Source organism: Epinephelus lanceolatus, chromosome 6, assembly GCF_041903045.1.
Source record: "Epinephelus lanceolatus isolate andai-2023 chromosome 6, ASM4190304v1, whole genome shotgun sequence".
NCBI lineage: Eukaryota > Metazoa > Chordata > Actinopteri > Perciformes > Serranidae > Epinephelus > Epinephelus lanceolatus.
In genome coordinates this window covers 31,577,410-31,604,379 of record NC_135739.1, presented here as the reverse complement: position 1 = coordinate 31,604,379, position 26,970 = coordinate 31,577,410, and the positions used below count along the sequence as shown (strand labels likewise).

General features: G+C 40.5%; 2 protein-coding genes across 2 annotated transcripts in view; both read left to right on the top strand.

The window, feature by feature from the left end:
* col24a1 (collagen type XXIV alpha 1) overlaps positions 1 to 1,467 on the top strand; it is a 116,576-nt gene extending 115,109 nt beyond the window's left edge. Inside the window, exon 60 of the mRNA XM_033621642.2 lies at positions 12 to 1,467. Within this exon, the coding sequence (XP_033477533.2) occupies positions 12 to 158 (147 nt within the window). The 3' untranslated portion in view covers positions 159 to 1,467. The remainder of the gene's footprint in view (positions 1 to 11) is intronic.
* A 1,284-nt stretch (positions 1,468 to 2,751) lies between these two features.
* Positions 2,752 to 26,970, top strand: part of znhit6 (zinc finger HIT-type containing 6) — a 37,203-nt gene continuing 12,984 nt past the window's right edge. The window contains 8 exon segments of the mRNA XM_033620799.2: positions 2,752 to 2,947; positions 3,459 to 3,524; positions 7,810 to 7,916; positions 8,218 to 8,303; positions 10,021 to 10,124; positions 22,596 to 22,664; positions 23,252 to 23,332; positions 25,774 to 25,854. Of these exon segments, the coding sequence (XP_033476690.2) occupies positions 2,808 to 2,947; positions 3,459 to 3,524; positions 7,810 to 7,916; positions 8,218 to 8,303; positions 10,021 to 10,124; positions 22,596 to 22,664; positions 23,252 to 23,332; positions 25,774 to 25,854 (734 nt within the window). The 5' untranslated portion in view covers positions 2,752 to 2,807.

Sequence of the window (26,970 nt, the reverse complement as noted above, 5' to 3'; positions counted from 1 at the left end):
CTCTCCTCCAGATCCAAGATGGCAGCTGGCACCAGTCACATTTCTTCTTCCATACTCAGGACAGTCGTCAGCTACCTATTGTAGACATACAGGAGTTCCCCGCATCGCAGCCCAATAGTCAGCGTCATATAGAAATCAGTCCAGTCTGCTTCCTCTGACACCAACATCACCGTCCTGTAACCGATTTACATGAACTACTAAAATGCAAGGCTGTTACAAAAAAATGGCTGCCTACCAAAGAGTGAGTGTCCGTGTGAGTTTGTTGTATTTGTCTGAAGCTGTTAATGGGACGTATCAGAACAACAACTGCCCCATGTCCAGTCGAAGGCAGACCTGCATGGAAGAACTCAATCTCTGTGGAACACCCAGGCCAAGAAGGCCAGAGGAGAACAGTGTATACCAATATTTATCAATAATTGTATAAAGAATGTTTTGTTGATAATTATTAGTCAAACGGTGCCTAGGTTGGCTGTGCATGGACCCCATCACTCCCTGATCACAGGGTGGGGTCTTACTAAGCAGCAGCCTATCCAAACCCAAAACTCACACTCCCCTCTCACCCCGAAACACACCCAGACCATCCTAAACAGAGGCCTAACCCGAAGGAGCGTGCCAGGCCTCTACATCGGAGCACTGTCTAACTAAAGGTTTTAATGAGTGCAATAGCATGTGGATAATGTGTGACTGCTTTAAATATTTCATTTTCCAATCAAAGGCTATATTTTACATTGTTTTCATGATATTTTTGTCTTCGGTCCTGCCCAGTTGGACCTGTACATCTTGACAGATGGTGCTCTACCTCTACCTGCTCATTTGCTTTCTAGAATAGTTGCTAATGTCAAGTTAGTCTTTTTTTTTGCCTTTGTGTTGTATGTACCGGTTACATCAAGATTTGTTATGTTGTCTAAGTACTTATGTTGATTTGGTCATTTCTAATTTATGAACCATTTTTGATACACTACATATTTTTGTAGCTTTTCCTTCTATGTTGTAGGTTCTTCAGGGGAAACCTATCATTGGTGCTGCAACAAAGAATGAGTCATCAGTGAGTTTTTACATTTCCTGTGTATATATTGACAGCATACTGTATGTTTATTTATATCCTTTTTGTTTGTTTTTTTTGTTCACATTACTGTACCACAGTAAGTTATACTCTCAGAGAACTATTTGGTCAACCACAGCTCAGTTTAAAGAAGTATTTATGTTTAAGAGATGCGTTTGTGTGTTCACACCTGTGACTGTATGTTTATCATACTGTTAGTTTAGTTCATTCAGTGGTGGTTAGGTGAACTGGCAGCTACAGTAGGCCAGAGTCAGAATACACAGACAACACAGTCATTATATTCTTAAGTTATGTTACTTTGAACAAAGTGTAATTATATAAAGTCAGGCAGGATAAAGGTGGATGCAAATGTGTAAATAATAAATATGTTGACAAACAAATAAATGGAGCATTTTATCCACAAATGGTTCTGTACTTTTTTGAAATGGTCATACACGTCAAAGTCAAACAATATGTTGGGATCAAATGACTCTCCAGTGTCAGGGGTAGCGGCCTACACACAGGCTGCTGTTTCCTATTAACACATCTATTTTAGATTAGCAGTGGACTAAAGGTTATAGAAACCTTGATACCAGGAACTGGGCAGGATAAATCTTCAATGGATAGATTAAACAATGCCCCCCTCATTAACACTTAGAGAGAGCTGCTTAGACAACAGCTAACACTGTGGTTGTTCAGGGCAGCCTCCAGGTGAGAATGTGAAAGAGCATGATAAAGGTGTTCTTGGGGAAAAAAAGGTGTTGCTACTAATTAATGCTATATTTGTCAAATGAAGGTTTATAATAAGAGAGAAGAGAGAAATTCATATATTTAAAAGTAACAATGAAGACTGTATTCCAGATAAGCATTCTGGCTTCATTTCAGCCACGCGCTCCAAATGGAGGATGAGTTCATCTTACCTTAATACTCTGAAAAATCCACAGTGAGGTGAATTATGAGTATCATATACAAAGCTGGATACTACTCATGTTTTAATCTCTCTAGCATGGGGTTACCATTTAAACCAGAGGTGTCAAACTAAGTTTAGTTCATGGGCCACATACAGCCCAATCTGATCTTACATGGGCCAGACCAATAAAACCATCGCACAATAACCCATAAGTAGCTCCAATATTTTCCCTTTTTTGTCTAAAGAGTTACAAGTACATTCTGTAGACATTCATCCTTTTACAAAACAGATGAACAGCTTGAGATGTCTTAAGAAAAATAAGTGCAATTTCAACAGTATGTCTTGGTTTTTCCACATTCAGTCAGTCTACTTCTCACTGTCAATACATCCATACATTTCCTGATACAGATTCTTATCAGCTGAAGCTGCTGATTGACAAAATGTTGCATAATGTTCAACATCTTCAAACATGGTCACAGTGAGTATTTGAACTGTACTCTGCTCAGCCTCTAGCAGACTTTTACATGAAGTAGGCAACACATTGTTTACCTCGCTCCCAAAACCTGGCACCTTTTAGTCATCTAGTGGGCCGCATTTGAGCATTTGGCGGGCCAGTACTGGCCCACAGGCCGTATGTTTGACACCCCTAATCTAAACTGTGGAAAACAAAAGCTCTGCATTCTTTATGTCATCTGAGCCGTCAGTGTGTTCACTGTGGCTGGAGGACGCTGCAGTTCCCATACACCAACACTGTGAGGCGCCAATGAGCAGGTTTCAAGCCGGAACTCATCTCCACGTGCTGCACGCGGCCACCGGCGGAAGACGGTTTGTTTTGATGCCGCCGGGTAGTATCCAATGTGCGGCTGCCTTTCTCCTGTCATGTGCTCTGTAATTGTGCCAACAACAGACATAATGTCGACTGCAGAGAGCCAAGTGGAGAGCAGCGTCCCGGAAGAAGAGCTGAAAGCGACCAAAAGGAAGATTTCTCTCTCCAAGTGAGTGTTTTAACAGACAGGAAGTCAGGATGTCAAACTGCTATCCCAAGTTAGCTCACATGTAAACCGCTAACATGTTTGCTTTAATGTTTCGCTAGAACTCCGTTTTGACTTTTGTTTAGACATGAAGATATATTTATATAACTAACGGCATATTAAAAAAGCCCCACGTAGCGTTATGTGCTCGTTAGCTAACTTTAGCTAACGTTAGCTTCAAAGTCAGTTTGCTACATCAGACGACACCGCCCACAAAACTCTCTAACTGCCGTCAGTCTTTATCTCTTCCTGTCTTTATCCTCTTATTTCGTGTTTCTTTGACTTATACTGCCCTTAATTTGGTCAGTGTTTAAGTGTAGAGGGTTTAATGTCTTCCTGGGAAGTTGCATTTCAGTCAGTGGGTTGTTTAAAGCACTATTGTCCCTGTTATTCATCCTGTCACAGGTGTTTCAGTTGAACTGTAACACAGCCCACAGTGTGTGTGCACCATGCTGACATGTTATTTGTCCTGCAGTTGTGGTGTGTGTGGATCAGAGGAGGCGAAGTACAGATGTCCAGCCTGTCTTGGCCATTCTTGCAGGTGGGTTTATTGAACAAGTTATGCAGTTATTTTGCTGACAAATAAGCAGTAGCTCTCTAACCAAAGCTGAGAGGGTCTCAGTCACAGACTTAAAGGCATAGAAAAGACAAACACATCTCTGTGACTTAAAATTATGTTGTTTTCTTTGTCTGACTTTGTGTGTGTGTGTGTGTGTGTGTATGTGTGTGTGTGTGTGGGTATGCGAAACTTACCTGCTGCCCTACAGAGTTCAATATAATTGGCTGCTACATTGGCCAGGTCTCTCTTGTAAAAGAAACTTCAATCTTAATGAGACGTTCTGGTTAAATAAAGGTTAAAGAAAAATAAAATATACTTATTATATCACTTTGTTATGTTATGTGACATTGCCCCAAGTGTAAATTTTTATAGACGTGTTTTACTACCATAAAGTCATCTTTTGCTCATATTTATGGACACTATTCATATGTTAGATGTGACAGTCATCTAGGGGAGCACTACCTTACTTAGAGTATTTTTTAAATTTTCTTTTACTCTATTTTTATATTTGTACTATTTATTTTTTTCTTACATTGTTTTTTCTGGTGTATGTGTATATATATGTGTGTTTGTGAGTGCATGAGTATACACGCACAGATGTACATATATTTGTGTATTTGTATATGGTGCTCTTTGTATTGTATTTGTATCTTTTATTTGTTTTATTTTTTATCTCAGCCCTCTGTTGCTGTACAGGGAGGTTGAAATTCTGAGAGAAGAAAACCTGAAGGAACTATGAAATATAGCAGGCACAATTTTAAATATGAAAAGTGATCAAAGATGTTTTTTTAAATGATAATTTTAAAGTTATGATAACATACTTTAAAAATTAAAACCTGTTCTCTAACTACTGTCATTATCTAACTTGGGAAATTTGTTTGTTATTCTGACGTATCACTGGATGACACACCTACTCACAGAATTTGTCAGTTACAGAAAAAAAGAAATGTCATTAATATATAAGCTGTATAACAAGTAAGATATATGGAATTATATGATGGCAATAAAAACTATTTAAATATATCTGTGGATGATGAACAAATCAAACTACAGAGGAAAGAGAAAGTGACAAAATAGTGACAAGGCTGAGGCTACCCATATGCTTTCTATATTATACTTGAAACCCTAACATTAAATATTAGCAGTGCCTGTGCACTGTTGCTTTTGATTACTTCTGTTAGTAAAAAGCATTTCAGGAGTACACTAACAGAAGAAGTTGCTGTAAAATGTAGGTTACATGAAAAACAGAATTACACTTTAGCTGATCCGTGACCTAACTTAAAACACAAGCTCTGATTTAGCTGAAATGATCTTTCGGTGCGGTATTTCAAAGACTTTACATGTTTGTATTGGAGAGTATGCCATGAATAGTGGCAGTAAACATTTGCTACAGGGACGGCCATCTTTTGTAATTTAGTCAGAAGGAACACAGGAATCACATTCACGTGGCATAGTCACACTAAAACTTGCAATTAGGGCTGCAACTAACGATTATTTTCATCGTCGACTAAACTGTCAATTATTTCTTCAATTAGTCAACTAATCATTTTATTGAAAAATGTGTTAAAATGTTGAAAAATGTCAGTCTGTCTCTTCCAAACCCAAAAACTATGTCATTTTTTTTTTGTTCAGTACTCACGCCAAAGGGTTTTAGTTCACCGTCATGGGAGAGTTTGTAAAGCTGCCACTATTTGAACGTAAGAAGCTGCAATAAGAGTATTTTGGGGTACTTTTATAGTACTTTAATATGAAAAATGACTCAAACAAATTAGTCGACTACTAAAATAGTCACAGTTTATTTTAATAGTTGATTAGTCATCGATTAGTTGACTAATCATTGCAGCCCTACTTGCAGTAGTTCCTTTTGTTCATGGCCTTGGATGATTTAACAACTATAAGCATGATTGCCAGCAGAGTTAATAACTCTTTATCATGTCATCAGAGAAAAACACTTGTTTATACTGATGAAATTGCAGTGGGATCACATGAATACAATGAGTTCTGTTTGTGATCTGATTTTCCTTTTGTTCTTCTGCTCTGTTTTTATGATGAGATCATATTATTACATGCAGCATAAAAGCTATATTCCATCTGTGTATGATATCACTAATAAAAAAGTAGTTCTGCTTTTTGAAATACAATAATCACTAAAGGATTATGTAACACATAGTTACACAGAGTCTCTGCTACCTTTGCGTGCAGCAACAAAATATTTATGTTGCATGTTTTTATTTTTACTGACTGAACTTTCCTTTTGATTTATGGCCAGCAACAGCATGCCGCAGGTAGTGGCAGTGGTCCACGGCCTGTTCCTCGAATTTTGTGGATGCTGAAGCATTTACAACTTAACCTTCAAATACTTAATGGCATATTGAAGGTCATACCTCAAAATGTCATTAGGATTTATCAAAGGGCGCCAGGGGATGTCGCTCCCCTTTCTCTCATGGTTGGCTGTTGTTTTGGGCAGCATTCAGCATTCCTTTTACATAGTTTCTAGGGATATGGTCTTTTGTCCGACCCCGGCCAAATACCTGTCTCTCAGCAAAATCGGTCTTTCCATGCTTGGATTGAGTCCTAAGTTTTTTATGTGTTTTGTTAGTGGGATTTTTGAGAGAGCCCATTATAGGCACTTCTTCATATTAGTTTCAGTTGTGTTTGATTTAAGACATCTTTGGCAAAAGTGCAGAAGGGCAGTGGTGGTGGAAATATTTTGATCGTTAAGTAAAAAGGGAACGAGGGGAGTGATTGGGGACACAATGTTTTACATTCTTCCACCAGCAGTTGGTTTCAGTTCACATATTACATCTGCCATTTTGTAAAATGTTGACAGGCTACTCTGAAGATGTCCTTGTTTGAGCATTATGTGTAGGTGCTCCTTTCTACTTTTACTCTAAAGGACTCTATATGAGTATGTTTACAAGCTTAATAATTGTGTTGGACATCCTATGTCCCAACACTAACACACACCGGCCACTTTATTAGGGACACCTTGCTGGTACTGGGCTGGACCCCCTTTTGCCCTCAGAACTGCTTTAATTCTTTGTGGCATAGATTCAAAAAGGTCCAATGGTCCATATTGACATGATAGCATCATGCAGTTGCTGCAGATTTGTCGGCTGCACATCTATGATGCTAATCTCCCGTTATACCACATCCCAAAGGTGCTCTATTGGATTGAGATCTGTTGACTGTGGAGGCCATTGGAGTACAGTGAACTCATTGTCGTGTTCAAGAAACCAGTTTGAGATGATTTGAGCTTTGTGACATGGTGCGTTATCCTGCTGGAAGTAGCCATCAGAAGATGGGTACACTGTGGTCATAAAGGGATGGTCTTCTTCATCTGTTTTCTGGTTATAACAAGTGGTTATTTGAGTCTCTGTTGTCTTGCTTTCATCTTGAACCAGTCTGGCCATTCTCCTCTAACCTCTGGCATCAACAAGGCATTTTTGCCCAGAGAACTACAGCTCACTGGATATTTTTTCTTTTTCGGACCATCCTCTGTAAGCCCTAGAGATGGTTGTGTGTGAGAATCCCAGTAGATCAGCAGTTCTGAAACACTCAGACCAGCCCGTCTGACACCAACAACCATGTCACATTCAAAGTCACTTAAATCACTTTTCTCCCCATTCTGATGCTCGGTTTGAACTTCAGCAGGTCGTCTTGACCATGTCTACATGCCTAAATGTATTGAGTTTCTGCCACATGATTGGCTTGCATTAACAAGCAGTTGAACAGGTGCAATTACTTTGACAGCGATACTTTTCTGAATTCATTTTTTTTACCTTATTTATTTGTTTCTACAATACATTTAGTCTAATTTTGTTATGGCACCACACCCGTTTTTAATTTGTCATTACTATCATTGAATTTGTTGTCCGATCCTGCTCTCACAGTTTAACAGCTGCTTCTAGTAAGAACTTTTTGAGGCCAGAAGAGTTTCAGTTGGAAAGGAGGTGGAGCGCAAATACTTCTTCCTTCAACTTGTTTTCTCTGGGTCTTTCTCCTCGCACACAGATATTAAAAATCTTTCTGGATTGATGATTACCTCTTTAGATAATCTAGCAGTGTTTGTCCAACTGCTTTACTAGTCTTTTGTTTCAGTTAGTAAGGACTGTGCTGCTGTTTGTCATTTAGTGTTCTGTCTCTCTTTGTCCAGTTTTGTTTTTGCTGTCATTTGTCAGGACAAGCTGAAATGCAGCCAAACCAAATTATTTTTAACAGTTTAAGCATTACCTACCAAATTCTTTTTTGTGTGTGTATTTTCCAGCTTGCTGTGTGTGAAGAAACACAAAGAAGATTCAGGATGCAGTGGAGTAAGAAATAAAACTGCCTTTGTGACCCTCTCACATTTTGATGAAATGACACTTCTCAGTGGTGAGTATCTTCTTTACTTCTCCTCATGACTGAAAAACTGAAGACAGCAAGAATAGTTGTAGCAATAATTATTCTAAAGCATTTATAGCAGACACTGTTAAATTTTAATGATAATCTTTGTCAAGTAGAACTCTGAACTAGCTAGCAAGTGGTTTGTTAAGTTAAGATAACATGACTTTTATCATGGTTGGCAGCAGACGTGCTTCTTTAAGCATGAAAAATAGCGTATACACTGTTAAATCTAGAGAATGAGTAACATTATGAAAGTGTGTGTACTATTTGTCCCTTATCTGCACTGCAGACTACAGGCTTCTGGAGGACACAGGACGATTTGCTGATGGGGCCAACAGAGACAGCCTCATCCGGACTCCTCGTTCCACTTTAAAAGTACGACCTTGATTTACAAATGAAGTTCATGTATATGCCTGATGTTGACTGCATTCATCTATGTAGGATCAGCTCTTGAGAGACCTGGAAAAAAATTATAAATATAACCTGATGTCCTGGCATTCGTGTGGATGCCACGTGACACACACCACCCATCCAGACATCGTTGCAGACCATGTACACCACCCTTATGGCAACGGCACTTCGCAATAGCTGAAACCTCCCCAGCAAGATAATGCGCCATGCCACACTGCAAAAACTGCTCTGGAATTGCCAGAGGAACTTGACAAAGAGCTCTAAGTGTGGACCTGGCCCCCAGATTTCCCAGATCCCATTTTGATCCAGCATCTGTGGGGTGTGCTGGTACCCCACCAACCCCAAGGAACCACCACCAGCGCCCTGGTGCCAAACACAATGGTCCACCCACAGAGGTGCCTTGACAGGTCAGAGCCAAATCTGATCCAAGCAGGCCCCACAGTGGATGGGGTACTTCTGAGGTACCAGCACATCCCAGAGATGCTCGATCAGGTTGGGATCTGGGGAATTTGAAGGCCAGGTGGATACCTTAAGCTTTTAGTCATGTTCCTTGGGCCATTCCTGAGCAATTTTTGCGGTGTGACATGGTGCATTGTCCTGCTAGGGGGGGCTTAGGGCTGCACATAATGCAAAAAAAAAAAAATCATATTGCAATTCCTATGACAGATACTGTGATTGTGATATGAGTTGCACTAAAAAGAAAATGTATTTATGTATCATTTGAATTGCATTTAAAGCAAAACATATACATGCCACTGGTCCATTGTTATATTAGATCTGATGGAAGTAACTCTTGAAATCTGAAGGTAAAAACAGTAATATAAAAAACCCAGCTTTACAGCATCATCTAAATGTTTTTCTCTTTGTGCTTTTATTGCTTCACTTCTATGATATGCAGCTGTAGTCACACAGTGCTTGCTGCTGTTGCTCCAAACCACAGACATTCATTTATGTAAGGTTTTGTGTCCCTGCCAGCTTTCACCTGTACTATTACTGCGTGACAACATGATAGTTGATAGCTCGGAGAATGCATGCTCTTTTATAGGCCTTTCCCAAGCAGTGGCCGCTTCAGCGGTCTCAAATCAATCAAAAATAATGACGCTTATTCTCAGTGAGAGATAAAGGCTTGGCAAATGATACGCTTTGGGACTTGGGCTTTCTCCAGAACTTTGCAAGTGCAGTAATCTGTTAGTAGCCTTGTTTAGCCACACCTTTCAGTAAATCTCTTTTACTGTCTCTCACTAGTCGCCAATCTGAAGGAGCCACATGAGCTCCAGAAAAGATACGCTCGTCCTTTCAAATTTTAGATGAGACCAGTAAGAAGTGGTTTGGGTCATCTTTGGTTTAATTGTTAATTAAAGTTGCACAGATGGATTTATTGATGCAGAACAGATGTTTGGTATTTAGAACTATTTGCTCTTAGAGAAGATGTCCCCCCACTGACTTCTCCTCTGAACTGAAATGTCAGCCAGTCTGTGGTCCTGACAGATCTGTTCAAGGCTAGGAGTAGAAGATTCTGTAACAGTCTGTCTCACTAAACAGTTGTCTGAAGTATGCTGCTGTGAGATCTTTATTTAAGGTCTGATGGGTTGTTTTGTTTTGAATCTTGACGTATTTTTCGGGCTTTACAGAAATACTAAAGCCGTAACACTGTACTGTACTTTACTCTTCTGTTTCCCAGACAAAGAGGCTGGCAGCCTGTGCCAGAAAGATGAATATCACATTGAGGTTCCTCCCCATCACCTTCACTAAAAGCAGAGAAAACTCCACTGTCTTCGTCACAAAGTAAGTGTGAACTAACTCAAATACAAGCAATACATTCTGGATATTGTTATTTATCATGTACTTAGCTGTTTTGACATAACTAGTGTTGCAGAGAGCACAAGGGCATCACATTTTTTGGAACAGGTTATTTCAATTTTGCCAAGATTGCAGGGGTCATTTAGGCTGTGTTAAAACTGCAGGCAAATTAGATCTGTTTCTTTAGATCTTAATCAGCTCTTAAAGACAGACCGTCCACACTGTTACTTGCAAGTGATCATATCCAGACATCACCAACCTATCTGCAAGGGTTTTGTTAGTAAAGCTGTAGGAGTCAGTAACTACGTAGCTACGCTGGTGATGCGGCTTTCCTGTGCGGAATCTTGAGAAGTGGAGGTCCATCATTTTGCACTCTAAACAATCGCGCTGTCAAGTCATGGTGCAGAACTCCTCCTTCCCACCATCGAAACTCCTCCATAGCACTATGCTAGCAGCAGCATGGTGTCTGCTTAGCACTTCTGTCACTCTGTATTTGACACGGTCACTGTAAGTGACTTTGTTAATGTCGCAAAAGCCACTTTTAAATTCACTACGAGCATCCAGACTGAGACGCATTCCAATTGGAATATCACTTTAAACCAAATCCAAATGTGGTTTGGGGTCCAGTTTGCAAAAATTGCATTTCATGTGTTTTTGTGCTATCTGTCTAAAATCAATCTAGATTTGATTTGGATATCCCAAAAATAGATATGGGCTGACAGTCCAAACAAGGCCTTAGTGACTCAGGCTCATCACTTCTTTTACGGCCAAAATACATAGACGCAATGTGTCACTAAGGTGGGGTGGAGGAGGGTTTTTTACTTGCTACACAGTCAGTTTTGCCAAGTGATTATGCGGTTGGTTGTGCAGGGTTTGGAGGCATAGGCTTTATTAACTGATACTTAACTAGATTGTTTTAACAGGATACATTGATTTGATTTATTTCTTTTAACTGTGAAATTTAAGAGCACCTAGAAGGTTGCTCTGCTGTTTTGCATTGACTCTGGTGCAATGAGCTATTTATTTTTAATCACAGATTGTTCTAGTTTTTACACAGTTCTTTATAGGTTTTACCTGTTTGATGGCTGCAGAGCCACGCACAGAGAATGAAAATATAGACTAGCTGCCTATAGATGGAGAGGAGTTGTGCGATGCCCGTGGTGGTCAGTGTACCAGCTTCAGCTGAATATAATGGTTGCGCTCTGCTGTGGGCATGTTGGAGCAGACATGTCACACCGTGTCCATGTCAGATGTATTTCAGCTGTCAGGCTCTAAAGCAGTCTATGGCTCTTCCTCTTTGACACAATTAAAAGTTACATGAATATCTTTACTAACTGTAAAACAAACCAAAATGTTCTTGTTACTCTGCCTTTACTGTCTTGAGAAAGCTGTGACCATAATGTAATATGTAGATAATATGTAATTGTTCTTGTCCTAAATATCCTCTACATATGCCACAGTATCATAGAAAAGACAGAACACACACCTATTGTCCGACAAACACAGGCAGCAGTAATCCAACTTTCATTTTGTGCCATTTAATTACTCTAACTCAAACATTTCGAGACTGTTTATGATGCGCTCAGTCACAGTTAAAGACAACCAAGTTGTCTTGTGAAGTGAAGTCCCTCTTAGGCTGCAGCAAAATGAGCTTCTGATTAGTGATGTCTCGCTTTACCACAGGATGGCACTCTTGTTAAGCCCTAACAGCAGTAGTATCTAGTGGCAGCTTTCTTCAGGTTATCTTATGGCTGTCTGGTGCATGAGGGTGAAAGGCGGTGGACATCTACTCATGTCCATGTGACTGATATTTTACCTGAGGCAGTTAAGGTGTTATTGATATAAGCACATCAGTGTAGTCTGAGATAAGTTGAGCTTTACTATTGATTTCACAACAGTTCAATCTTGTACAGGAGGAGACTGTTTCCAGCTGCTAAGTTGTAGCCATTCTGTTGAGCCTGTGAGATGGGTTCAGTTTCAGTACATGAGCAGCTTTCAACAAGCACACACACACACACACACACACACACACACTCGTTGCTGAGCATCAGTGGCACTGTATCCCATGCCGCAGACAAACCATCATGAGGCAGCTGCAATGCATCTCCTTCAGTATGATATTACTTAATTTAAAGGGGCAGCCCCTAAACTATTGCAGGATTAGATGAATCAAAATAACTTAAACTATAGGCTAGATGTGTTTTACGGTACATTCTGCAGTCTGTGATAACATATTACACATTGTAGTCATCCATCAGTAGACTTTTGAAGACATGCGTTATTTATTTATTTCAACACTTGAAATCTGATACATTAGACAGAGATGTAGCCACAAGCTAAATGTCATCCCAGTCCCACTGTTAAAGGTCCAGTATGTTAGATTTAGGGGAATTAAGTGACATCTAGTGGTGACTATTGCAGTTCGGCTCTAACTTTTCCAGGTTAGCTTTTCTTCAGTGTTCATTGTTCAGGTTTTTTCTGGGAGACGAATTATCTGCACAGGTCCCTTCCCCTTCAAACCAAACGGACCAGGTGATTTAAACCAGTAAAAACACTGAATAAAGCAGTTACACGTTACAAATTAGTGTTTTTCCTACGCTGTTGGGCATGTTGCAGACGGGCTGATAGCCCAGCTCCTGCTAGTGTGTGCTCACATTTTATCTCTGATAACTTAAGATCCAGATGTTCTGGAGGTTTTCACTTGGAGCCAAATTATCTGCGGAGATCTCTTCTCCAAAACAGACAAACCTGGTGATTTACACTTGTGAAAACACTGAGTAAAGCAGTTTTACCCACACTGCTTGTCACGGAGGGGCTGCTACTGACTGTGGCCAATTCAAAATTGTAAACGGTCTTATCTAGAGCCGGTGTTTAGTTTGTCCATTCTGGGCTACTGCAGAAACATGGTGATGCAACATGGTGACCTTTGTGGAGAAGGACCTGCTCGCTATGTAAATATGAACATTCGTATTTTATTAGATTTAAATTCTGCTAATATATCCCCCTAAATCCTACACACTGGACCTTTTAAAGTAAATATGTATGTAAGCATCATTATGTCATCATCAGGAGGCCTGTCCTCTTTGAGTTTAGATATTATAGCACTTATAGTCAATAAGTGTAAAATATTAGCCCTCTCTGTACCGTATGTACGGCTAGACCAGTTGTGTATGAGTTTTCAGAGAAGGTTGGCACGGAGAAGGTCAGTGCCCAGCTGTTTCTGAGCTGTTGAACTCCTCTGAATTTTGTAGGGAGTTAGTTTCGTCATTGCAATGTGAAATGCGTGATGTTTTACAAATGTTCTCCAAATGTGTTACCTCGTGTTGTAGCTGGATAGACCTGGTGTTGTTGACGAAGTCAGTGATTACAGTCACACAAAGTGAAAGATCTTCCAGTAAGCGTTGCCTCGTCACTTGAGACTTTTGCTTTACTGAGAAATAAATACAGTCAACAGAAAAAGACTCCTCGTGGCCAAGAAACTGTAGAAAAAGGTAAAATGGCATTTTAATGGTTATTTCATCATTTAAATTACACTTACACAAATAATGGCATACAACACCTCCAACAAGGCTGGTGTTGTTATTTAACTGTTCCCCCATTGGTAGTTTAATGATTTTGGGAGAAATTATTTCAGTGTGGTCAACGTCTCAGACTTGTGAGTGAGGCTTATTACTTCCTCTAGACCCTGAAGTACTAAGTAATTCTTTTGCATGGGCACTTTTCCAATTTGCTCAGTTCTACTGGTGGTCTTGTAATGCCTGGCATCTTTTCCCCTTCTTTGGACAACCCTCTGCCACTCATTTTCCCATTTCTTGTGAGGCCGAGCCCTGCCACTCTAATCCCTCTGTGGAAGAATAGAGGCGGGATGAGGGGAAAATGGTTATTGAACTGCATATTAAAGTTTTACGAGTCTGAAATGCCCAGGGACATCATTGGGTGCCAATCAGGATTGCCACTAAAAAGAATCCTTTGTCAGCCCCTCCAGCTGGTTTAAAGTTGTTACTTTCCCTTTCACCACCCTCTTTTCCATCCTTAAAGTCTACCACTCTGTCATGTCTGACTCTGGTGTTTTGCAGCCGGTGACTTAAATGTGCAGTGCACGTCACATCTCAGGATGAGGCAACATTATGTCAGGTTGTAGTAGCACACTCTGCACACCCTCCAACCCAATTCTCCCCATTCCCAACTCAACACTTGTCAGACGGCGACAGAGAGATTTTGTAGGATGAGACCAGAATGTCTATTAAGTTTTTGTGATTTTATAAACGTTTAACGACGTGGGAAATGTGCTAAATCCCCACAACTGCTCCCACAAAAGACACAAAAACGAATCTTTGTGCTTTTTCTGCTGCACTGTTTGCTGAGGAATCTTTGGCCAGCTGCACAGACTTACTTCTCTGTTTAGTCTGGTTAGTTTAACTATGTCTCACTGCGAAGATTTTTCAACTAACCACAACAGTGTCCCATTCAGAGACCAGCAAATGGACACAAGGAATGGGATGAAAGGTATACAATAAATTGCGAGGGATTGAGAGAGAATGTGTTTCAGAATGTACCAAGTACATAATATAAAAAGCAGATGTGTGAGCAGTGTGACTGCAGCTGGTTAGCGACATATTCATGCTACGCACTCACGCTGCCAGAGAAGGATCATTATTGGCAGGCAGCTGACTAGAGGGCTTTTATGCCTGGCAATGGTGTGCGTGCGTGTGTGAACGCATGTGTATAAGTTTGTGAGCATGTGTCTCTGTGATTAAATGTTTGTATGCAAAATAATGGCCACGTAAGTGCTTTCTCTCCACCTTTTGCCGGTGACTTATTTCAGATACAAGGCATAAACAGAAAAGAGACTGACGAGAAATCGCAGACTGTCTCTCAGTCCAGCTCTTGGAGGGTAAGTATATAATAGCTGGCATTTGGCAGTACATCGGGAGTAGCTGTGTTAGGGTGGAATTATGTTTTCTACAGCCTCAGCCTGGCATAGCAGGGCATTTTCCTCATAGACAGCTTGAGTGGACTGGACAACACATTGCAGAGGCAGTTGCTGTGGATAATAACTGCACATATTTCTATAATAACTTGAGATAATTAGTAATACGAGAAGCAGTGGATTTGCGCCATGTATGTCAGACTACCATATATTGGGAATCGGCCTCAATTAACCCGGCTCTTTGGGTTAGAGGAGACCTCATTTTTTTCCTTCTGCGATATTGACAGGTGTTGAAGAATAGTGAACTCAAACTCAAGTGCAGCTTGTTGATAATTCCAAGAGAAAATAATTCTTAGGAAATGAAGTAGAGTCATGATCATCCACAAACAGATTTTTGGACCCATTGAACTGAGTAGATATGCCTGTTGGAGACACTGTATGATCTGCTGTGCCTTATGTAGGGTTCCAAGTGCCACGTCATTCATTGCATGCATTCATTGAACACCAAACACGTTACTTAGAAATTATGCGGCCACCTTTTGAGCCTGTCAGTGAAGAATGCATTGCCTTGTTTTGAGCTGCAAGGTAGTACCTGTACTATTGAGTGAATGTGGTCAGAGCTTGTGATACAGACGAGGTGAAAGTATTTTCCACACAACAGTTACAGCATGGTAAAAGACATTGCTTAGCTTGATGACATGTTGGTGGTTTGGGGTTTGTCCAAACTACAGACAGCAGTTGTCACAAACACCTCTTAGTTCAACCACTTCACTGTAGCTGTTGCTTCTTCTACCATTCTGTCAGTGCACTATGTAACACTGACCTGCCAGTGTAAAAGCACAAACCAGTGTTTTTATCTAGATGCAGACCATTTTATGTCTGTTATTAGTCAGTTGCTGAACTTGATAATTACAGTTCTCTGATGAATGTCAACATCTCTGCAGGTTTATGTAGAAAAGAGCGGCAGAGTAACAGGTCTCACCTCCTGAATCTTGACAATTAGTCCTTTTTCATACACATGTGCTGGCTTGGCTTGACTTGGCACGACAGCCAGTTTACCATTGCACCACCAAGCAGTGGTTGGTAGCCAGCTACTTATCATGGATCTTCAGGCTGCTGTTACAATGTTGCTTGGCATCTACCGCTTATATGATGAAATGGATCTAGAGGAGGAAGAGGAAGCTGCCATTCATCCCTTAATGATGACGAAGCCCATCTGACGTCACAGCAGCCTGCTTGGAGGCGGTCTAGTGTGCTTTGACCCGACTCTGAAGATGGTCAGTTTTGGGCGAGACTCGGCACAACTTAGCGTGTTTCAAGTGGTAATGGAAACGCAAATCAGTGCAGCATGGTCTGAGTAGGAATGGCCAAAAGTTTCAATGGAAAAGCCCTTAGTGTCTGCGGTGGACCTAAGTGTCATGCAAACTGATTTGTTGACCCAACTCGATGGAAAAAACCCAAACATGTTAACAGTATAACAATCTGTTAAAGTATAAGGTAAAGAACCAAGTGGACATCTCTGAAACACAACATGCATGTTCACTTAAATACATTCTGCAGAAGCATTTTCCAGCCATAAGTCAGTCATTTATGTAATTGCTTCTTAATGAAAACCTCCCACTGGTTTGCTGATGGAAAGCTTTTAATCTGAAGCAAAAGCAGGAAGTGTTTATTTTGCAATAATATTATTCCAACAGACTCAATCAGATTTAATTACAGCTACAATAGCATGGCAAATGAGATAGTCAGTGTGCTATTGAAGCACATTTTCCATGCTTCACTTGCGTGGATGGTGAAAGTAAAAACAGGAATGTTTACGTGTTCTTCTGGCAGTGCTTCAGAACACCAGACCAGATAATGAATCTTGTGTCATGCAAGTGCGACAAAACTACTTAAGGCTAAGCATAGTGAATTTGTCATCACCAAGGCATAATGGTTTGGTCTTGTTCCCCTGATATGAACGTGCAGGAGAAATGCACTTGCACAACACAGTACATGCTGGGACAATAAAAGAGTTGTAATTTTAGTATCTCAATTAATGCAATTTTGAAAATTATGTAATGCAGCAGTGACATTTATCACAGGTTTGTAGAAGCCTGAAAGGTTTATGAAAGAGTGCGTATGATGAATAAATGGCCAAATGGATTTAAGCAGACAGAACCATATTTCACTCCAGATTTCATGGCAAACAACAGTTCATCACATTGCACGCTCACGTGCACCGCAACTCGTACATTTCAGAAATTAAGTTCAAATGAAACAGTCAGCAGCAGTTTTAGTCAAATGTTTTTGAGACTCTAGCAGACAGCCTGCTGGCTGTCATTGGCTTGATTAACCACTGCTGATGCAGAGCAGAGTCTATGCCGGCTGCCATCTGAGGCAAACCTCGCATCAGAATGGCAAGCAGCAGTTTCATCAGTGTTGCAAACGCTGTCATCACAATTGGCCACAAAACTGTGGGCAACATGCTGCTCTCTGGCTCTAAGTGAAATTCCAAACTGTAAATTAACCAGAAATGTGAGTGTGCTGCATGAGTTAGAGAGAATCTAAACTTGCCAGGTGTCATGTTTGGTTGACTGAATTTTAATGATTAGGTTCCCATGTGTTGTTCAAAATTAATTACATAGTTTTGTTCTTGGACAGAAGAACTCTAGTGTTAATGACTTTTGGCCATTAAGCCTTTCTCATTTTCTAAGCTACACTAATACTTTGGCTCCAGAGGTGGCTACCTTGGCAAAATATATTGACGACTGTTGGATGGTTTAACATTATGTTCCCAAGAGAATAAATCCTAATGACCTGGATTATCCTTCGCCTTTTTATCTAGCACGGTCAAACTTTCCACTGGTTCAACCTGTCAGTTCATGTAAGGATACCTAAAGCTAACGCCTATGCACATCAGACTCAAATATATGTTTTTGGCCCCATTAGTGGTAAGACTCTAAGACTATCAAGAGTATCTCTCCATTTGTCATCCTTTCAACAATCTTTTTTCTCCCAAGTAATGATCATCACAGACTCACAGTGCTGGTAGCGTGGCTGTAGACTAGGCTTGTTCCTTTTAAGTAAACATGCATACTGAGACCTTCCACACGTTAACAGAGGAGGAGCAGTATGTTCTGTGCTTTTCAGGGACAGCCGACCAATGACTTAACATTACGGCTTTTGTCCAGCAACTCAGGCTCAAGACAGGACTTAATGACGGAGTCTTAAGATACAGCTGCCTGTAATCTTTGTCTCCTCTTTCCTTTCGTTCATCAGCCTCTCTGCCACTCCACCCTCCAAGGTTGTGGATTCAGCCACAGCTTCGGATACTGGATTTATTTGTTGCATCTCAGCAGAGAGGACCCAAAGTCCTGTCATCTCATTCCACCAGCACCCACTTGCCACCCAGATCCTGGCTTCTGCCTCTGATGGGCATATACATGGGACACATGGTTTCGTATGCTGCACCATTTTTGTTGGATCTGTCCAATCCTTAATCCCGCCAGATGGATCTGCTGTGACTGCCAGACCACCAGTCAGGCTTTCTGCTCTCGAGTGTTGATGGCACAGGCGACTCCAATCACTTAATCAACACTGTGTGTTTTTGTTAATGAATTCATCCATCCTCCTGAGTCTGCTCTATTTCAAAGTCTCCCTCATGGAGACAGACGATTCCTCAGACTGAGTCAAAGTTTACAGACAGAAGCAACGTTGCATCTTGAAATGCTAATGATTTGCTATTCTTTTGTAATTTGTAAATTATGCATGTAAAACTAAAATGTCACCCTTTGTACCCTTATAGTTTTGTTGTCAGGTCTGTGAAGAGCAGAACAAAGATGGTACTCACCAAAGTCCAGACATTAGGCTTTGTATATATAAATCTCTTCAGGGCAAAGATGACTTATTTAGCCATTAACTGGAATGACCAACTCTCCCAAAGATTTATTTTTTTTTATGTGAAAGACTAAACTTTGTCCTGAATCACCACTTGCTCTCTTGATGACTTTTCAGTCTAGCTCAGGGCTTGAATAACTTTCGCAGTTAGCTTGTATATTGAAATCATTTCCTACATTGATTGGCTGATATATTTATACATACATTTTTTGGTTTACAAATTCAATGACAGGCCCTAATAGTGCTTTCTGTGGGTCTATTTTAGGGGTTTTAAGTTTTCATAAGTCCAGACTAGTGATTTTGGCTGTTTTTATTGTAGTGAGAGAAACAAAATACCATTGTGCTGCTAATTTAAGAAAGAGAAAGCAGCAGCCCCTTGGGAAGCAGCAAGAGATGACCACTTCCATCCTCTCTAAGTAATTCAGGCTGCTGAAAATAATGTGAAACCCTCAAGGTATTTTACCCAGGACACTGAGTTTTCAGAATGAGACAAAATAAACAGAATCTGAATCCGGAGCTCACACTATTACTTCCAGAGCTGATCATAAAATGTCCTGCCTACCCTTAGAAAATTTGCCGAGTTTTCCTCCACACGCGTATGCAAACACAAAACACACATGCAGTTACAGATTGATGGCCATTCAGTAGCTCACAGTCATGAAGTCAGAGATTTGCAGGAATCCGTTTTTGTCCGTAGAAACAAGCAGTTAATAGTTTGTACAGTATTAGTAATGAAACATGTTTACATTTCTTCCACTCTATTCTGGCCGTGCATCAATCCTATTTTGTTTGGTTAGGCTTAGTTCTTGTGGTCCAACAAGCTGTTAGATGAATAATCCCTCTTGAAGGAGAAAATGCCTTTTAATGTGGGCCATGTAAGGTAGCAGATAGCTTACTGCATGGGATTCTGTTGAGGTTAGAAACCTTTCAGCATAATCTTTGTGTGGTTTAGGCGCTTAATCTTTTTAAACAGGCATGTTTTCAGCAGGAATTGCACTTCTCGTGCACAGACACACACATGGGAACTGCCTTGCACAGCTATCTTTTCACTGTTGGGTCTCCTTTAGAGTTTAAATGCCCTGCTCAGGGCCTTTTAGCAATAACTGTTGAAGGACTAGGCTGTGTGTCCTGACATTTTTCAGCAGTTTCTGGTATTCAAAGCTGTCGTCCTTTACTGTTGATGCTTCTGTTTAGACTTTTTTATGCTGCTCTCTGCTTCCCCCCCGACAATGAATGATGGCAATTATCCCAGGTATGCACTGTGGCCTTGCCTGAAATGATTGCATGCATCTTTGGGCAAGCCCCTTTTCCACTGAAAGACATAGTTTCCATTTGCTGTAATGACAGAATAATGGCATCACACCTGGTGCTCCACCCTCAATTTGCTTGCACGTACGAACACATGCACACCTGCACACGTATACACATGCATGCACGCCGATGCACCAAGGAAGAAACTCGGCCAGAACTGAGCGAACATAAATTCTTCTGACTAAGGGGTTAGAGGTGTTAGGTACATCTGCAGTTGCGTAGGGAATCCCCTCCCAGCCCCTTGTTTTCACTCCCAACATGCCTGCTGCCTACAGCTTTACCCCTTCACCCTCTCTGCACAGCCAAGTGGAAACTCATAACCACCTTTCATTGGGTGTTCTGCCAGTTCTGCATATACTTCTTCACTTCTCAACTCCTCCTACCCATCCTGTTTCTATTTTCAAGGAAACAAAACATGGCCCCTGTTCTATAGTGCTACCATCTGGATCCACAAAACAACCCCATAAGCACCAGAACCATGCCTGCTGTCAAAAGCATAGACTGTATAAAACAATTGATGTAGATACAGTGACGTCACCCATTAGTTTGTGGACTCCTTTGTTTGAAGCCTTGAGTTCGGCATTTCAGCCGTCACCATTTTGTCTTTTTTGGAGCCAGAAGTGACCATGTTTGGATGAGAGGTTGGAGCTGTGGAAGTGCGAGGGATGGCTCTGACTCATGGACTGTGCCAACGCTTCACAGGCAACCTGTCACTCAAGTTGCCCCGCCCTTAAATCTGCAGAACTTTAGGCTGAAATAAAATGTAAACTCATGAGTTAAATAAGAATTCACCCCCCGTACAGTTGTCATGAATGTTAAAATTAGCTATAGAGACCAAAACCGTTTTCTTTCTTTTTTGTGCCAGGCTGTAAATGTGTTAATGTCTGTTGTAAAATTGGGAATTTTAACATGGTGTCTAAGCGGATTGACTCGGCTTTAGAGCCACCCTCAAGTGGCCATTAGAGGAATCACAGTTTTTTGCACCTACATGTTTGCATCATTTTTCAGCCTCGGGTTGTAGCTTAGTCAGAAGACACATGAAGTAGAGTTAAACTGCAAATCTAATTCGTGACCTAATTCCCATCAGTTTCAGCTGGTCTATATTTAAAGATTAATGCTAACATAGATTGCTGCCATGCCCAACCTTAGCATGTAACCATGCCCACTGCACATCTGTTAACATTTTAAACATGACTTAATTACATGACTAATATTAACATGCTTGCATGGTGAATATAGATTTTTGTCTTGTTTCAAAAGAACCAAGGTAACCGTGCACGGCTTGTTTTTAGATATGTCAAAAAAGATGCAAAAATCTTTATATTACAGATATCAAACGAAACCTCCAACTTGCGCTCTGAATATGTCTTGGTGAGCCCTAATAACAAGGACTCCCATATGTGCCTTGCAATTATGCTTTGCGTCGTATGTTTCATCTTCATCCTTCAGATCCATCAAGGCCTCCGTCCTTCTGCTCTGATGGAGATCGGGTTGATGAATCAGCTCCACCCTATATATGGCAAATTCTGTGGTCTTGGTCAACACTAGTCCTTGTAGTTAGTTTCAGCTCAGTATGTTGGATATATGACTGGAGTCCAGGACTTATTGATGCCTGTGCCAGTCAACTGTATCCTATTCCTCAAGGGTAGCAAAAATTATACTTTTATGGTTGTCTTGGTTTTATCTGCATAGCAGGAATCTTTCTCTGTAATGTCAGATTTATTTTAATTTGCCAAATTAGTGTATAGGCAGTCAGAATCCCAAATTACTAGCAATTAATCCAATACTGTAAAAGAATAAAGGCAGAATCACATCTTGTTTTTCATATCTCCCAGACTGTCTGATATATTAGATTTTGTTGGCTATTTCTACATCGTTATATTTGTAGGTATGAACACAGCAGCTGCTCAGGGGATAAATGTTTGGTTGTAGAGCACGCCCAGCAACCCTAAAAAACCCCAACCACGTTTAATAGTTGCTGCCCAGAGCATTACCCCAGAAGAAGTGATCATTATGTGATATCCACCAGCTGGTGTCCTAGTATTCAGTGTATATGTCAAGGTCTCCATGGTGACTCTGGTTTATTCATTTACACACACACACACACAGAGTCACACAGATGGACAAGATTTTGGAAGCAGCCAGGCGTATTGTCTTGGACAGATTAAGGCTGAATCCATTTTATGCTCTGAATTTAAACAAGGGCATTTGTGTTTGACTGTGAAGGGAATACTGTGAGAGCACCAGTGACCTCATCTGTCTGCAAAAAACATGCATCAAGCACTACTGTTTCTGAAAAGCTAAACTAAAAACGAGTTTCTCTGTGTCTCATTTAGAGAAAAACTGTTCCTCTGGCACCTGAAGCTCATCTTTCCCCAGAGCAGCACAGAGTTCAGTCAGAAGAGGTGAGTTACACATCAATGTTCAATGTACTGAATAATGTAACCACCAAAAAAGAAGTGATAGAGACTGTTTCAGTACTCTGAAGAAGTGCTTGTTGTTGTCATGAACATTGTTTTAGATAGACCATGTAGGTGTACAGTCTGCAACTTATCAGGAGTGACCTTGATGATCTTTGTGTGTTTGTCCAGGATTGTAAAAGCTACACAGAATTCAGGCCTCATGCAGGAAATGATATACAAACAAATTTTGTCTTATTTTTATTCGTATCCACATTTTGTTCATATTTTGTTGGTACCCACTGATTTATATATATACTATAGTCCATGCACACAGCACAACACATACCCGTACATAGTGTTTAGAGTGTGTAACCCATGCTAATATGTGACTTACAATCAAGCGGGATCTGGAGTTGAGTGCTCTTATTTTTACTCTCAACAGAAAATATAAGAGAAATTTAAGAGAATGTTGCTGCATGAGGCCTGTTATCTATTTTGACCATGACGTTTGACTTGATTTGGGTGTTAATATTCACATATTTTCTCCCACATTTGTTTTTTTTCCATTTAAAATTTCTTTCTTGTTTTAGGGTGTCTGACAAGCAAACCTTGGAGCAGATCTTGACCGCATATATCCATCCAACAGAGTCGGACCCTGTGACACGTCAAAAGTGAGCTTTGTCCCATCAACACTTAAGTTCCATGTGATTGTTTTGTAGTGATTGTACGATCAGCAATACGAATACGCAAACTCAAGCTTAGAGTATGAGCCAAGCACCAATCTGATACTTGCGCTCTTTGATGATTTATGTAATTGCATCATCACAAGACAGACACATCATCATGTTAATGTCAAATACATTTAACACATAGAATTGAAGTTGTAGGATTACTGGTGTTTTGATCAGGTACAGACCTTAATAACAACAGTGAGCTGCTGTGTACATCAGTTGTGGTTGTTATTATTTACCCACCCGATTTGTAAACTACTACAGTGTCCAACTGTGTCCATGTTTTATGGCAGAGTGTGGCCAAGCAGCCAATTCATGTTGATGAATGTGGGAACAGTGCTACATAGAGGTGTGCTGGAGCCTTTGCTACAGGCCATATGGAACTTGTATAGCTTAAGTGAAAGATGTGTCAATATTCTTGGCAGTAAATCCAAGGGCATTATTTAAAGTGCACAGTATGTAGGTTTGTCACCATGTCTGTTTTGGTAATATTCAGTTCATTTATTGCCATCAACTACAGTTCCCGCTGAATCCCTCAGCAAAGCCAGAAACCTCAGATTAATGTGCTGCATTTAGTGGAAGAAATTCAACTACTAAGTTGTTTTGGTACAGTCATTGTACTCACGAATAGAAGGAGAAAATGTAACAATGTGATAATAGACCTAGAAGTCAACACCAGTTTGATATATAGTCTGAAAGACCTCTAAGTTTAAGGATAATGACTGCTGCTCAGCCTATTGTTTTCTCTTGAAAAGTTCAAATGTGCAGTTTTGCTATTGGCAACAGATGTGAAGCTGCGTTTAGTTACTGGATTCTCATTTTCATAACAACTGGGAATGAGACTGGGGAAAACAAAGCTAATTGAATTGCTTTCAATAATTGTTGTTGAAATGCAGATTTGGTAATATCTGCCCTATTGCAGCATAGCATAATATCAATCACTACCCCTAATCCCAACAGCAGTGTGAGGCAGTTGCATTCATTTGCCATTGCGTCGTATTGTCCTGGGAATATTACATAGCATATGAGCTTTTTGTATTGTCTACAACTGTGTTGTCAAGATGCAGCTGGATCTGCTGGATACATGAACCAGTTGTTAAAACACAGAAATACAAAAACCTGTTGTATTTCAGAGTTACTTACTATCCTCACTATTGTTATCTAAAAATAAAGGCTGTATGTAGCCATGACTGCAGCTTTGGATTTGATGACCTGTGTCAGGTCCACTGTCGCCTGAACACCAGACCAGATCTTCTGTAATTGAGTTTGGCAGCAGTGCGCTTTGGGACTCAGCCCAATCAGTCTGCATGTATAAGAGCCCTGTATCAGAAGGAATGGATCAAGATGCTAATATTGCTCTTATAGATTTATGTTCAGCATTTTATTTTGAAGTCCTCTTTTCTCCTCTTTACAACAAACTTTAAATATATTTTATACCTCTAATTAAAATTAACTGTAGGTTGTGCGTGTGTATGACTGAATTAAACACTCTGCTGATCTTTGCCACCACACAAAGATGTGCTCAACTTGAATGTCAAGGTTTTCCATTGAGCAGATGAATAGGCTGCTTTTAATAGGTTCAGTTTACTTTTGATAAACTAAGGAGAAAATTCAGTTTGTGAATTGTAACTGTTATTCAAAGGTCATCTTATGTACTGATCTTTAATATCAACCAACTCAATCCAATTTCTGTCACACGGGATTCGGCTGGTGTCTCCCCATGTTCTGTCTAATTCCCACAATCGTACTTTCCTGCTTTTATCTTTTGTAATTTTGCTCTTGCTTCCCTCTCGTTTTCAAATCCTAGGATCGTGTTTCTCCCAACATGAACTGTAGTGAACAAGGCAGGCTCTTTGATTGCAGAAAACTTAGTATTTCTAATCTGAACCTCTAAAAGGACAGTGATCTGACTCCTCTGACCTAACCTTTGAACTGATAACAGTAAGCAGAGGCAGTCTGCTGTAACACCTACAGCAGGAGCATATTACAGACCAACGTAACTCGTTATAATAGACACCTAACTTGGTCCATTGCCAACCATTTCTACACAACCTCTGCGTCTAGACTGAAATGAGTGGGGTTTAATTCTCCACGGCTCATTGGCTGGCTGTTTACAGTGGGCTCAGGTGCCGTGGCTGTCAGTTGCACGGAGGATTATACCTTACACAAGAAACCTCAGTCAGATATATCAGTCAGCATACCAGACAAGTGTACATTTGAGTCTGTCCTGTTCTATGCTCAATGAGCTCCTTGTGCTTCGACCTTTACGGTAACCATCCTAGGACATTATGCACAGTCCACGTTCCTGTGTTTTTTATTTTCTTTTTTTAGGTTGCAGGTTGAGTCTCTAACTCCCTTTGTTAATGTGACTTCTGTTTCAGGTTGAAGATGTATGTTCACGCTTCGTTTGATCATGTGAAAGTCTTCATGAAAGCAGAGGGGAGAAAGGCAAACTCTGTGAGGTGAGATTCCTCTTGTCACCTGTCTCATTTCTTATTATGTGATTTGATACATCTTTGATTCCTTTAGGGGAAATATATGTTTGCTCTCCCTCTTTATATAATTGTGGGTACAGGGCCAAAAAAAAAGAAATCTGGATCTTGGTAGGACTGAACAGGTTGGATGTTTTCAATCTTTATGGCCTAACCTCACACTGTTGAAATAAAATTCTCCCCTTCTAGTCCAATGACGAGGCCACTTGCTGGGTTTTATATCACTTGTCCATCTACTGTTCACATTTGAATCAATACCGGGACTTGTAATTTGGCACCAGGACCCAACGGTACCTTTTTCCAGTACTTAATTTTCTTTTTAATAACAAAAATGTAATTTTTTAACAAACTGCAGGGACTCAAAAGCAATTCTGCTCCTCTTCTGCTCTTTTCTAATCATACAGTTATTCTTCAGTGGCTGTCTGCTTTTTTGTGTGTGTGTATTTTAGTATGTGTGTCTGTTCATTTGGCAGTGATGCTAGGCTATAACTAAAAAAAAACAATAGACCAGGCATCAAGACTATTATGACAGACTGATGCTGCAGAGACAGTTTTGGCTCGCTGGGAAGCCGACAGAGTAATAGCGGCGTTCCATGGCTGGTTTCCTAACTTTGGGGTGCTTCCGTCTTCTGTCTGAAGTTGAACCCAGTGGCTCAGTGGAGATCCGTTGCCAGCCTCGGAGCACTGTGGTTGTGCTTTGAGGGTTTGGGGTGCTTCGTGGCAGTTGCACCTCTTGTTTACACCTGGTGCTCTCCACCAGATGCGCTCTCAGATACCGAAATTTCGCACCAATGGATTTTACATAAATTAGTATTCAGTAGTACCGACATAACTTGGTTGGTATCCTTAAAAGTACCGAGTTCAGTATCCAACCCTACACACTGCAGCTTGACTGGTACGTACTTTTGAGTCGAATGTTGATAATGTAGAATTTTAAATAATGTGATATATCAGCCAATATTTGTTTTTCAACATGATACACTTTTACAAGAATCCCATGAATTTATTTGGTTATTAAAGAATTGTGACTAAGATTTATTTGTACAGGATCTTGAGGCGCAGCCGGGGGGGGGGGGGGAATCCGGG